Below are 14,600 nucleotides of genomic sequence, written 5' to 3'. Positions count from 1 at the left end.
GGAATCATACTCGGCCTTTCAATATTGGCTCTGGAACTCTGTTAAAATGTTGTCTTCACTTTGTTGGGATGCTGAAACCATAACAAAACAAAACACCCAACCTGGGCCCGGAGGTTGCAGTGCAAATATCTGAGAGGCAATGTCCAGTTAAAACATCTGGATCCCCAGCTCTGCCCTGGATTCTGTAACTCCCAGCTCACAAACAAATATTTGGTTGCTCTTGATTCTCTGATTTGTTGGGTTTTTTTGCCTGTTCCTCTCAGGGCTGTTCTCAGCAGAGGGCAGCCTTGTCAAACCCATACCAGCAGGCTTGTTATATTTTATGTTTTCCTTGATGATGCCTATGGAAAGGCAGGAATTATCCATCCTCAAACACCTGTGTTGTGTGGGGCTGGCAGTGATGCGGTTCAGGTTTGGGTTTGTGAGGGGAATTATTACTGCAGGAAAATACAGGGGAAACTTAATCTGAATTTTAGATTTTTTTTTTTTTTTTAGGAGGGAAACAAAAGAATAAGGGGAAAGCTGTTTTCAAAGACATCCTAATCCCCCATGCAGGTGGTCTCTGCTTTTTTGGTTTTTTGTACAAATGGAGAGGTTCTGTAGTGATGTACAAGAGTTGGGTGCTGCGTTTGCATCAACAAGTTTGTCTTTTCACTGCTGAGCATCCTCCTACAGCTCCCAGGCAGAGCTCTCTGTGTTTCTTTGCTGGCTCACATTCCTCAGGATAGTTATTTTGTTCTGTAGGAACATTTCTCACGAGCATCTTCCCATTAAATTCCCATTTTGCAGCATTTTTCAGCCATCAAGACAAGCTTTTCTTCCTTTTTCAGTCTTAGCTGTTGAATTGTTCTGTGTATTTGTTTTTTATGTGTAATAAAAATAAAGGGCGAATCCTTACCAGACTTAAATTGCCCTATGAATTCAATGGATTACACCAGGTCAGAATCAAAATATTTAACTAAATTAAAGCCAACATGTCCATTAAACTAAGCCAAATAAAGGCAATATCCTTCATGAAATATTCAGCAGCAATTCTCTTAGTCAAGCCAGGCACTGCTTATCTTGGCAAAAACCCCTCAGAGATTCTCAGTAAAAGCCATTTTCTTTCATCTTTATCAAGATGGGTTTTCCTTTAACCTTATTCACAGAAATGATTTCTAAATCTGCTTTAACCAACATCCTGTCCTGCCACGATAAAGCTGACAAACAGCACCAGGCTGCTGATCCCTGGCACCAGTTTGGCAGCAGAGGGGCTTGGTCCCATCTTTTCCTGACTCAAGAAGTTACTGAGAGATGATCCTGTGAACATTTGGTCGTGTACTAAGCAATTCTGAAAAAACATAAAGGGAGGAGGGGCACAAAAGGTGATCAGTTTTAATTAATAAATGGAATTTTGAGGGGTGACACTGCCAGGATGGCAAAAGAGGTCATGCACAGAATGTGACTGGAGCATCCAGCGGTGCAGAACGGATGGACATCAGTCACAGGACTCCTGGCACAAGTGAACAGAAGTAGCTAAATCAGCTAAATCAGGTTTTCTTGACCTTGAACCAAACAACTTCTGGGCTGGCACTCTTCCATTTTCTAACCCACAGCAGTGTGCGAGGGAAGCTCTTCCGTGGGATGCCAAAACACAAGCACGGGCAGGTTTGGCAATTTTTCCACAGCTTTTGACAACACTGCTTTTGGGGAAACAACACAGAGCCTTTTCCCACGCCGTTTTCCCTTTGCTTCCGAGCTTTTGCCGGCTTTGGATGTGATTTGCCTGTGTAACTTTGCTCAGGGATGCATTAACAGCTTGAGCCAAGAGGCGATATCGCAATCTCAACTCACAAACCCTCCCTTCTCTCCCGAAAACAGCGTCCCTGAGACGCTGAGAGGACAAACTCCCGCCTGCTGCCTGCCGGAGCTTTCCCCGGGCTCATCCCCGTGCTCGGCCCCGAGCTCCCCGTGCCCACGGCGGGGTGAGCGAGCTCCCCGCGCCCGCCGCTCCCTGCGCAGCCCGGAGCGCCCCGAGCCGGGCCGGCGGCTCCTCCCCTGACGTGGGGCGGTCACACCTCTGCTGCCTTCCCTGGCAGCGAACAGCTGCCCTGCTTTGCTCCATGTGTCCAACCACCTCAAACAAACCCCGCGGGCTGGCTTACTCAGCGCTTTATCAGGGGCTGAGCGGCAAAATGCGGCTCTCGTCCAGCGCAGCCCGTGTGCGGGGTTTGTGTGACTGAAGGGCTCAGCTGATCCCTCCCTGTCTGGCGCAGCCAAGAGGTTCCCAGCGGCAGCAGCAGCCACGGCCAGTTCAGTTCTGTAAGTCACCGGGATCGTGCTTTTCTCGCAGGTCGGAAGGGGCTGGCGTTTGGCTCGCAGATATATAACACCGTGGGTTTTTCCAGCACGGAAAATGAGGAGGAACTTGTGCCTGTGCTGCCCGGCACCAGTGTGGTACCTGTTTTATAACAGCAACGTGAATGAATGATGCAATCGGGCACGGGGGGAGCAGCAGCATTTTGGCAGGACAGGCGAGAGGGGATTGGAGAGTTGGGAGGTGGATGTCAACATCCAACAGGTTCCTTCTGCTCCTTTTCACCTGCTTTTCACGAAGTGCTTAAATGAGTTCACTGTGAGGCACTGCTGTGCAGATAATCGTGTGGAGCTGCAAGCAGTTCATCTCTTGACTTGCAGACAGCTTTGTGCCTCTGCCTTTACAAACTGGCCAGAAGGTTAAAGAAAACCAGAAATGAAATAGAAAACCCAGGAGGTTGACGAAAAACCTAAAAAAAGGAAGAAAAGCCAGGAGATTAAGAACTGAATCTTCCTATTCTCACCCTGCAAACCACAAAAAGCTATGGGTGGATGGGTTGAACTTCTAAAACTTATATAAAACACAAACACAATTTGCTTAAATATAACTAATCTGCTTAAATGTATCAGCTTTCCTCTAAAGCTTTCAAAATATTGCTAATTCTGAGGATGAAAGCTCAGCACAGAAAAGCTGTGGCACTGTATTATTCCCATTTCACAGACACGGGGCTAGAAACAATGAGGATTAAGTGGTTTGTTTAAACTCATACCATGGAAACACTCCTGGGAATGTTCTTAGAAACTGTAGGAGGAAAAGGTCCTGAAAAAAGTTTCAAGAACTATTTTCTCCAAATCCTTTGCTCTGAGCAGCAGTTTCCCTTCAAGGCAACAGAAACAGTTTAATGTGGTTGAACTTCTGTTAATGTTCAATACAATGTTAAATGGGGAAGTGAATCAGAAATTGTTTGCAAACAAGGATATTCCTGAGTGCTGGGTAATACTTCATTAAGATGCACTTAATCTTCATTTTTAACAGCAATAAATGCGAACATCATGCAAAGTAGCAGCGTGGCAGCACTTCTGAAAGCTGAAATATGACAACGAGGGAGGTCTAGTCACAATGAGGGGTTTGAGATCTCATCAAAACCTTGCAGCCCCAGAACACCTGCAGTTCTGAGCACCACTTACTGCTTCCATTTGCATTACATGTGGCTACAGAGGATGGTTCAGTTTTTCTCAGTGAGGCAAGTGTCCTTCTTTGAAGGGACAGCAGAGAGGGTTTCAGTTGTTTTCCTTTCCCATGTGCTCTTACATAATTCCCGTGTTTGCTGCTGTGACTCCACCCTGTCTGTTATGAAAGAGAATTATTTCTTGTGAAAATATCTTCTTTATTTTTTTTTTTTTTCCAGAACAGCCTAATGAAATACTTCATAGTCTGGAGGCAAGGAGATCTCATGGGAATTCCACTTTTCCCTTGTGATTTCCTTTTTTCTCCATCTTTATCTCAAGTTTCACCCTACCTCTCTCTGTCACTCTTTATCTTCTTCAGCCACTTCCTTGCCCATTGTTCTTCTCTTCCCCATATTCTTCTTTCCAGCTTTTCCCCATGATATTTTATCATCAGACCTGTTGAAATGTTTGCTGCTTGGATGCTTTTCCAGCATGCAAATAACAGGGTAGGAATTGATTACCTACCTGAAATTCGGTGGCAGCAAGACCAGAGATTCCCTATCAGTGTTTTTCCTATGGAGACAGAACCCATTATTAGTGGGAATTTCCTTTTTCTTCCCATCTCTTTAAAACATTTACACTTTTAAGCAATCAGATGCCCTGTATTTTGGAGTAATTAATCTCTGCCAACTGCACAGGCCTGGACCACTCTGGAATAAAAAACTGCTCTTCCCTGACTGCAGCTGAGATTTGTCCATAGAAGGGTTTTACACAATTCAATTCTTTTTGCTCTGATGAGCTACTGATGATTTGTGCAATTCTTCCCTTCCAACCTGTCATTTTTAGACAACATAAGCCACAATCTGAAGCTATTTTCAAAGAGTTATTGCACAGAATAAGGAGAGGACTGGGTTAATTCCAGCTATGACTCCACAATAATTCTTCCTCTAACTTCTTTACTTGTCCATCAGAGTGCAAAGTCCACCACAGCTTTCATGTCATCATTGTTAGGACCATCCAGCAGGAAAGGAGCATGGGAAATGTGGATATCAGAGAGAAGGAAATGTTAACATTTCATCATTCCTGCTCCCATTCCTGCGATACCGTTTCTCTGGGAGAGATTAAAGACCTGTATCCAGACCTAAATTCCAGGTTGTCAGCGAGCAATCACGTCACAGAGCAGTGTCCCCACATGGTGACATTGCCTCATGGTGTGGCAGTGTTGCAGTGCAGCCCCAGGTGAGGCAACGATGGCTTTGCATAAGAAGGGCTCGGTGCTGGAACACCGTGACGCCAATGTCACACCCCAGGGATGCCTGCCCTGGAATCACGGCCCTGCTGCTTGGAAAACCAGGATATTTCACTGCAAACACAAACACAGCCCTCTGCAGTCCATGGCAAGTCAAGGCTAAAGCAAAGTAAACGTGGAATTCATGTGTCACCTGCCCAGCCACTGCCAAGCCTTACCTCAGGACTGGCCTCGGTCCACCAAGCCTTACCTCAGAACTGGGCTCTGGCACAGGGAAGTTTTGATGTCCATGGCCACTTTTCTTTTATGTGCTGTACTGATGGCTTATGACTATTTTTCTTACATGTCCAGTGCAATCTCTGTAGAAAAAGATAAAACCCCACATGGCCTGCAGCAAATAATCCTTTAGTCGTGATCCTAAGGCTAGACTGGAGTTTAATGGTGTGTCCATGCACCGGTGGCAGAGTTCTGCCAAACTGCAGTTCAGAGGTGCTCTGTAAAAGCCCTTTTCTGGGATAGCTCCTCTACTGCCACACACACCCCTCAAGGGTAGCAGAAAAGCCCCCACAAAAAAGTCCTGTCTGATGGCTGCCTGTACTTTTCACATCACTTTGTGTCTCTGTTCCTTGCTCATTCACATCTCCCTGTTTGTCAGACAGAATCTCTCCTACAGACACAGCTCCTGGCTATCACAACAGGTTTCACCACTCAGGCTGGGTGGTTTTGTTTAGACAGATTTCCACCTTTCTGGAGCATTGTCTTTTATTCCACGCACAAGAGCAGATGAGAGAGGTGTGTGTTCTATGTTTGTAGTGCTGATGGTAATTTCTCATAAAGCCTTTTGTATCCCAATATTCACCACGTTCTGGGAAAGAACCCAAAGGTTCTTGTTCCTGCTTTGACCATTAGTGAGAGGAAAACAAAAAGTGAACGGATATAAAGACATCCATAATTCTTAAGAATGTGCTGTTTGATGGTGTTTTTCCCCCATCCCAGAAAAAGAACCTGAAACCCAGATCAATCACACAAGACGTGTTCTGAGAGATGTCTGAGAGAATAGAAGAAACAAAAACTTTTAGAAAAATCTGAGAAGTGAGATAAAAAGGAAGCTGTTGTTTGTATCTAAATGTAGATTAGTAAATAGTAAAATCCACACTGAATTAGTTCCCCTATGAGAGGATGAAGCACAAGGTGAGTAGGGGTGAATAAGAAGATACTTAACTCCTCAAGTGCTCAACATATTGAAGTGGACAGATCTAAAAGGGAAGAAAATAAACTTTTGTCAGGGACTGTTATGGAAAATGTGATGTCTTGATGGGTTGAGTGAAGTTCTCAAAGGCCAAGGGTTTGATGGATTTTATAAAAGGCTAATCCCCAATGCTAATAGCCTGATCTTTTATTAATGAGGATGTAGGAAAGGATCTAACCCTTTATGCTTTAGGGACAACCACTCATTGATAGGTTTAGGATAGTTTGCAATCAGTCCTTAGGGCCTGGGTGTCCTGCAGCAACTAATGTGACACCCCAGCCTGGGACAGATGAGAAATCAAGACCCACCTGAGATGAAACAGAACCCCGCAATCCCACACAGCACTTGGCAGCCTGGTGCCTCAGCCAATGCCAAGGATTACAACCTTGAACCCATGAACATCAATGGGCTGAGGCAGCAGGGAGCAAATCAGCAGCTGCCCAGGCCTCCACGGCCCACCTGGAGCACAGGGTGACCATCAGTAGGCAGCAACAGCCGGGAGCAAATCAGCAGCTGAGGCAGACCTCCACCGCCATTCCCCCCGGGATAAAAGCTGGCGACCAGGCTGTGCTCGTCCCTTCTCGCACGCATCAGAGCAGCAGCACCAATGGCTCAGGAAACAGTGCACTACTCCCACTCAGAGAAAGACTTCATCTTGTCCCCTCACAGTAAGAAGGCTCCCAAAAGGATGGCGTCCCTCATGGAGCTGAAGGAGATCTTCCGCAGCGCCGATGCCGTGTGCTTCGACGTGGACAGCACCGTCATCAGGGAGGAGGGCATCGATGAGCTCGCCAAGTTCTGTGGGGTCGGGGATGCTGTGGCAGAGATGTATGTATGGCTGAGGGGAGCTCAGACAGTGGCAGGCAAAAATAGCCATGGATAAGATTAATCTGTGATAATGAATTTATCATTCCCGGTCATTTGATTGGATCGTAGGTTACTGCAGTTGAAAAAGGGGTTGGGGTAATAAGTGGAGTTGATGCGTGATGAAGTAACTTGTTTGGGAATTGTGAGGCCACCCAACAAAACTGTACTGGCATAAATTCTCCAGTGATAGTTTTGATAGACTGAGAGTAGCCCTCATCATTAAACTTGGCTAAGCACTACCAAACAGTGTTATGGACCAGCAAATCTTACCATGAGATGGAGGAGAGGGGACAGCTCTCCCAACCCATCTCTGAGGCTGAGAAACAGCACAAGTTGAAGCTTGTAGCAAAAGCTCTGTTAAATTCAGAGAAGGGCACCTGAGCTGCAGCTCAGGAATATGGCCCAGTATGGCATCCCAGAGGGAATGGAGCCATTTTCCTTTGCCTCCCTGCTTCTCCCATCCATGGAGATCTCCTTCCAGTGGACGCCACCAATCTTTTAGCTCAGTATAATCTCCAACCTCTGCTCTCTTACCTGGTTCCTTGGCATTCTTTGTTAATGCTCTGTTGCTGGGAGAAGCCTCAGCTTGTGAAGTGGCACTGATTTGGTTTTTGGCTGTCCCCTCAGGACCCGCAGAGCCATGGGTGGCACTGTGACATTCAAGGCAGCTCTAACAGCACGATTAGGTCTCATCCGGCCCTCCTACGAACAAGTGCAGAAATTAATATCTGACAACCCACCTCAGCTAACTCCAGGAATAAGGTAAGAATTTAGGGGTTTTTTTAAAGTATTCAGGAAGCAGATAGAATCAATAAACCAAATTCTGTGTCATCAGTGATGCTGTAAGATCACAGAGCTGGTTTCCTGCTCCATCTCCATGCTGGATGTGTACCAAGCTTGGATCAGGAGCCTGACTCAATGGCAAGTGGTTAACAACCCATGGAAAAAGAAAAGTCTTAGATCTCACCTGGCACCCTGGCTGGCAAGCTCAGATCCTGGCTTGAGGATTAAATGGGCATGGAAAAGAATCTGTTCAATCACTGATTTTTCAGGGGTGATGGCACTGGGAGGAGATTTAATACCTTCTTAAATTTGGTCTAGTCTGCAGCTCTTTTACCTCTCTCTGACTCCCCTCAGTGCAGTCACACCCCTGGCTCAGTTTAGGGCATCCTTTGCTCAGAGCTACTCATTCTGAACTCCCTAAAAACATTAAAAAACTCTTGTATTAAGCAAACACACATAAATACATGTATTCATTAATCCTGTTTGGAATGACCATTAACTATTTAAACTGAAAAGCTCTGGGGATTTTTTCCCCCTATTCAAATTGTTTCCAACAATTGAAAATAATTTCTTTACTACAAAATCTGACCATAGCTTCAAGTCTAAAATATTTTTAGTATATAACAGGAATTGAAGATGATACAAGATGTGCTTGTACTTTGTCTTTTTTCTGTAGAAGACAGAGCAAGAGGTAATGACAAAGAGAACATTGTTTCCTTGTTCAGGATCATGTGATTTTCCTTTTCAGTCCTTCCTTTTTCTTCCTCCTTTTCAGTCCTTCCCTTTTCTTCCTCCTTTTCAGTCCTTCCCTTTCTTCCTCCTTTTCTGTGTGTCCTGCTTTGAGCCTCTGCTTTGCTTGTCAGTCTTTAGTGTTTCTGCTGTTGCTGCTACCACTTCCCTGCTCCCCTTGCTGCAGGCTGATCTTCCTGCCTCCAGAGCCAAATCCCCCAAGCTTTTCACTGCCTTCAAGTCCTGCTGACATGAACTGGGGCCACAAACTTCTCTTTTTGATTCCTTTTCTGTAGCTGGTGCCCTCTTCTAAAGATGGCATCGATGTCCAGCATCTGGTGAACCAACTCTGAGCTAGAAAACATTTGCACTTTGAACTTTTCAGCCAACTTTTTGCATTTTGGAGCAGTGGCTTTATCTCACAATCCCTGCTTTTTGCTGCATTCCAGATTCATTTTCTTGCTGTTGTTTTACTTCAGAAAAAAGGTCTGAACTGGATCTGCTCTCGCTTGTTCAAGGGAACTAACGTGAAAGTGGAAAGAAAACATTTTTAGGGAGTGCTTGTTTTTGAGCAATTAAATGATGGTTTTGTCCAGCTCTTTGCAGCCAGGTGTGTGCACAAACAGAGGGAAAGAAGGAAAAGCTTTGGGCAGCAGAGATGGATGGAGCTGGAGAGCAGCACACACCCGAACTTAAGCTGGACTAGCACAAAGCCTGGTTTAGGAAGGATTTATTTGACCTTTGTGCTCTCTCTTCTCAGGGAGCTGGTGAGCAGACTCCACCAACGAGGGGTTCAGGTGTTCTTGGTCTCTGGGGGGTTTCAGAGCATTGTGGAACACGTGGCCTTGCAGCTGAACATTCCCACAGCAAACGTCTTTGCCAACAGGCTCAAGTTCTACTTCAACGGTGAGAGTCCCCTCAAATCTCCTTTCTCTGCTAATTAATGGCACTTTTTTGGTTCCCACTGGCAGATATTGGGTAGCAGGCACTGTGCTGTTATTAATCCAGCTAATTGCAAGCAGGAAAATTACAAAACCTTACGAAAAAGCAGCTCAGGTAATTTTCAATGTAAAAAATAGAGCTGCAGTTACTTTTTAATTGCAAGCTGTGCCAAAGGTAAAACTTGTTACAGCTGCTGAGAGCAGAGTTTCATTTTCTCCTGCTCCTTCAAGTTAAAAGAGTTCCTTACACTGAGCTGCTCTCACAAACCTCCCTTTCAGTGGCTTTTTGCAGCAGAGCTGCTCTGGATTTTAAGCTAGAGTGCCCAAGCAGAGCTGTAGTTACTGAGATTGTTCCTTACTCAGGGCTTCCTACACTGTGTCTGCATCATCCTGGATGCTGCTTTTGGGATGTTCACACCAGAGTGGCTGGGAATGGATCTGTAGCCCTGACAGGTTTCTGTTTTTCTCTGAAAATGTCTCTATTTTTCTTTGAAAATCCCTCCACTGAAGACTTGGGTGAAATCCCAGTCTTAAACTTACCTTGGAATTATTTATTTGGGATGCTGCTACTGTGAGGTTTACAGGACCGCATGCAATGAAGTGAAGACCACAGGCAGAGATATTTCTTCATTTACAAGAAAATATCTGTATTTCCAGCTTGTCCTTCCATTGTTTTCTAGGAGAATATGCAGGATTTGATGAAACACAACCAACAGCTGAATCAGGGGGGAAAGGAAAGGTTATCAGTCATCTGAAAGAACAGTTCCATTTCAAGAAAGTGGTTATGATTGGAGATGGAGCTACAGACATGGAAGCCTGCCCCCCTGGAGTGAGTATTGCAGAAATCCTGAATTCCTTCTGAGCAAATCCTTTGGGGAAAAACAAGAGTGAGGTTTGGATTCTTTAATAAAAAAAATAACAGAAAGACAACTTTTATAAATGTCCCAGGGGAGAGATTTTAATTCCATCTTCCCCTTCAGTTCCTTTCCCCACACAAAAGTCCCCCAAATACCCCAAAGCAGCTCAGGATTTGTTTAATGCTTTCCACCTCAAGGCAAAAAAAAAAAAAAAAAAAAAAAAAAAAAAAAAAAAAAAAAAAAAAGCCAAAAAAAAAAAAAAGCCAAAAAAAAAAAAAAAGCTGGCAGTGGAAATTTTAAACCCTGCACTTTCACTGCAGGGGGTTTTGTGAGATGTAGAAATGATGATTGCTCTGGTTAATGATTGAGGACAGGGTTAATGTTTGCTTTTGGTATCTCTCAGATGAGGTAAACAGAGGTAAGATAAACAGCAGAGGGGTAATTGTGGGATGCTCGTGCATGATCCAATGTTTACTTACTCTTGGATGGAATTGCATCACATTTGCATCAGGTTCTCAGTAAAATCTCACCTCTGAACAATCTGGAAGCTATAAGGAACTGAGAAAAACTCCAGTAACTGAAGTGCTGCAGAATTAGTCGTTAATAAATCTGAAAAGTGAACATGCAAAGGAGAACAGGGCAGGGAGGAATGCCGTGATTTTAAAATCCAATCTTAAAAGCAAACTTTAATTACTGAGGAGCTCCATGGGCCTGCACTAATCAATGTGGCCATTCCTTGTGTTTTTCCAGGATTGCTTCATTGGATTTGGAGGCAATGTAGTCAGAAAGCAAGTAAAGGAGAAAGCAAAGTGGTACATCACCCACTTCGACGAATTGCTAAAGGAACTGGAAGAGCGATAAATCCTCGTGTAAAATAATCTATTTAACACCTGTAAATCCATTATTCAATGCCATTAAACATTTATTTGTTTGCAAACTTGTGGGCTGGAGTTTTTGATGATTCTGGCAGTTGGGCACCTTCCACTCTGGCTCGTGTGGCAAATGATGCCGTTCTACTCAAATATGTTGTAATGAAAATGGTTAAGGTTTTTTATACAGCTTTGCCATGGTGGAAGAAGGAAATGGATCATTTACTTCCAAGTGAAGACCAGAGATAGAAAATAATAAATTAAAAATACCTTAATGAATTATCTCCTGGTCAATATTGCACATCTGTTGTTTCATCTGTAATGCCTTTACTTATTTTGGGTGGCAGAAAAAGAACAGGGCCACAAACAAAAACTTTACCTAATTAATAACAACAACAACAACAACAATAATAATAAAAATAAGAAATAATTCAGGCTAAAAGCTGAACAGTTTGGCAAGTACCTTTCACTGCACAGAATCTCAGGAGCAGGTTAATCAGTGAACAGGTGGAAAACATCACTAAATATCTCTGATTTCATTAAATTATGGCTACAGAGAACCTGAGCTGCCTCAGTTGCTCAACCTGTCTGGGACAGGAGTTGCATGGAAATTTGAGACAGATCCAACGTTCATCCCTGTCCAAGAAACATCTTCAGGTGAGGGACAGTGGTTCCCATCCTTCATTAAAACGTTCCAACCAAACTCCAAACTGGGGATTTTGTGAAGTGGTCCCACTGTTTGTGGAACTGTTTTGTTTATTTACCAACCCACCCCCATCAGCTGTAAATGGAAGGGATTGAATTCATCAACCTTTCAAGGAAATTCTGGGAAACTTCAGTCCCTTCCTCTGCCTCCAACGTGGATTAACCACCCTTAAACTCTGCTAGAGTTAAGCCTGTTCTGAGAACTCCTCTGAGCTCCTGCTGATGGATCCTGGTTTCTTACAGAGTCTCTTTAGTGTCTGATCCAAGAGAACACCTGGTAAACGCTGACAGCTCTCCTGAGTGTGTTTTTCACATTGTGGGACTTTTATTTTCCTGACTTGTGAGAATCTCACCTGTGAGGATGTGAAAATCTTTACCAGTGTTAAAATACACCCCACCTTCCACTTCCTTCCATCCCCACAACACACAGGAGAAAGATGGGTAAACGTGACATGATTTGTGCTGGAAAAAAAAATCTCTGCAGAGGTTTTTATCTTCTAAGTGCTTACAAAGAGTCCCAGTATTTTTCCAGAAACTGAAGTGTGGCAATTCTCTTTAACCCCACCACATATTTCTGGGTGGAACAGAAACAAGTGATGCCCTTACCTTCCCAAATGTCACACTGTTTCATAATAATCACTGCTTTTCACAATTAGCACTGAATTTGCTTAATTTATTATGATTACATCAAGGTGCCACGAGACAGCTGCTGCCCAATTGTTAAAGCATCACCAACAATTAAAGCAAATACTGGATTTGTTCATTCTGTGACATCAGTGGGGAGGATATGGGGGAAAGAGAAGTTAACACAGCCCAGAGTGAGGGGTGCAGCTCTCAGTGATGCTCTCAAAAGGTTTTGGCTTGCAGTTACAACAGCATTTAATAGTAGAGAAGTAGAAGGGTTAAAAGAAAACAAATCCAGAACCAGAAAACAAATCCAGAACCAAACTTGTGATGCTTTTTGGAGCAAGGCAGACATGTAAGAGCCACAGAGGATCTGTCAGAGTTTGGCAAACCCCACAAAAGCCAAGGCAGACAATGGCTGGCAGCACTCCCCAGAACTTCTGGGAGTATTAAAGATGGGCTCTTTGAAATTCTTCCTGAGAAAAGTCCCAGCCAGCTCCCAGGGCAGCTCCTGGACAATCCTGCTTTTGTTCAGGCAAGGCTGCATGAGCAGGGCAAGTCTGAAGTCCTTCTGCTCCCACCGGGTCTCTGAGCAATCCCCCAGTTAGGAAGTGAAGGAGTTTGTTTGCTCTTTTTTATGGAATTCAAAGGCCACAAAGGAAATAAATCTGACATGGAGCTGATCAGCTGGAGCTCCAGGCACTGGGACACAGCTCAGGGCTCTGAAATTCCCCCAGTGCCCCAGCCAGGAGCCCTGGAAGGGATGTTAACATTCACAGCAGGAGCTTCTGCCAGTCGGGGCACTATGGAAACTGTGGGGCCGTGCCAGGGATTTCACAACAGCTCTTTAGGTCAGACTGGCTTAGAAAAAAAATCCCCCCCTCCCCTTCCACTGGGCAAATACCAAGGCTGACCTCTAGCCCAAGAGGTAGCAGGAAGATTGCTGAGCTCAGTGAGAGGCTCAGCTGTTTTGTCTGTGAAATAGTGGAAAAAACCCAGCAGGGAATAAAGCAGGGTGAGGAAAGTTTCAGTGTTACAGATTTGCCTGGACACATCCCAGCACAGCAGGGCAAAGTCTGGGGAGCAGCACAGGTCACACAGGGAGGAGCTGGTCTCCAGGTGGGTCTCCTGACCACCTGCCTTCATATAAAGCCTCTTAATGTGATTATTCAATGAGGCAGAATTGCTTTCAACTATAGATTTGCATGAGGGACAGTTTGCAGCCTTCTCCAAGACAACTAAACCCGAGTTTTGTGTTGTTGCAGTGGGACAAGAGTTGAGAGTTGCCAGAGACCCTTCCAGGCCTTGTCCCCCACTTTTCAACCCTTCAGTTCTGAACTCCAGCAGTTCTGCTGTAAGAAATGCTGAGGGTTTGCTTGTCCAAGGAAAACTTAGACTCAGCCATGGAATTAAGAGGGAAAATCCCAACAGTGTTCACAGAACCAGGCAAAACCAAGCTCAGGCAAAGGGAAGCAAGGAAAGCTTGGCATTACCCATTTCCATTTGAGTTTACATTGCTATCTGTAAGGAAAATAACAGGAACTATTTAATCTGCAGGTAAAATACCAGGAATTAACCCTGAAGGCAGCCAGAGCATGAGCAGGAAGCTCAAAATGAGGGGAGGCACATCCAGAACACATCAGGGCAGCTCCAGGGGGAGTTCAGAGCCTGGGAATGGGTGAGGGACCTGCACTCTGTGAGGTCTCCCCCAAAACTTTGTGGCCCTTGAACAGCAAGAGCTGTGCCAGGCAAAATGTAATTCCTGGTGAAGGTAAAACCCATGGATTGCATCAGAACACACAAAATCCTGCAGGTCCAAAAATGCTTTTTGGTGTTTGTCTCTGGCTGAGATCGCTGGGTGTGAGTTACAAGGACAATTCTCCAGGGAAAAGAAATCTGGGAGGATGCTGGGAGAGGTAACAAGGACTGGAAGCTGGTATTGGCATCTCTTTTTTCCTTCTGGAGCTGAAAAGTAGCCCCAAAAGTCTGGAAAAATGGCAGCCCCAGGTGATCTCACTGCTCAGGGCTCATTTGTGAGAAGGATCAGCTCAAATGATTTCCTTGGCTCACTGAGCAACTTTAAGCTGATACAGCACAGAATTTGACTCAGTAAAATCCCATCACCACTTGACAACAGGAGGAAAATATAAACCCAGACAAGAACCAGATCAAATATTGACTTTGTTCAAGAGGAAATTAGAGGGGAGGCACGAATGTGGTGTATTTCATGAAAGCAGAAACCACAGCTGAAAAATGCAGCAT

At 44.7% G+C, this 14,600-nt stretch overlaps 1 protein-coding gene and 1 long non-coding RNA gene across 2 annotated transcripts; one reads left to right on the top strand and one right to left on the bottom strand.

Moving 5' to 3' along the window:
• Positions 1–2,800: 2,800 nt before the first annotated feature.
• LOC138120442 (uncharacterized) lies at positions 2,801–6,429 on the bottom strand. Its single transcript, XR_011155866.1, has 2 exons — positions 3,816–6,429; positions 2,801–3,643 (listed from the first exon to the last, which is right to left on the bottom strand). It is a non-coding gene; the product is annotated as an uncharacterized lncRNA (long non-coding RNA).
• A 99-nt stretch (positions 6,430–6,528) lies between these two features.
• On the top strand, positions 6,529–11,077 carry PSPH (phosphoserine phosphatase). Its single transcript, XM_069033116.1, has 5 exons — positions 6,529–6,791; positions 7,458–7,592; positions 9,103–9,248; positions 9,964–10,112; positions 10,891–11,077. The coding sequence occupies exons 1-5, from the start codon at positions 6,571–6,573 to the stop codon at positions 10,999–11,001; spliced, it is 762 nt and encodes a 253-aa protein (XP_068889217.1). The 5' UTR covers positions 6,529–6,570; the 3' UTR covers positions 11,002–11,077.
• The last annotated feature ends 3,523 nt before the right edge of the window (positions 11,078–14,600 follow it).

The sequence above is a fragment of the Aphelocoma coerulescens genome, chromosome 19 (assembly GCF_041296385.1).
Source record: "Aphelocoma coerulescens isolate FSJ_1873_10779 chromosome 19, UR_Acoe_1.0, whole genome shotgun sequence".
In the NCBI taxonomy this organism is placed as follows: Eukaryota; Metazoa; Chordata; class Aves; order Passeriformes; family Corvidae; genus Aphelocoma; species Aphelocoma coerulescens.
Note: the sequence above shows the minus strand (reverse complement) of the source record. Positions and strands in the feature narration are given on the sequence as shown.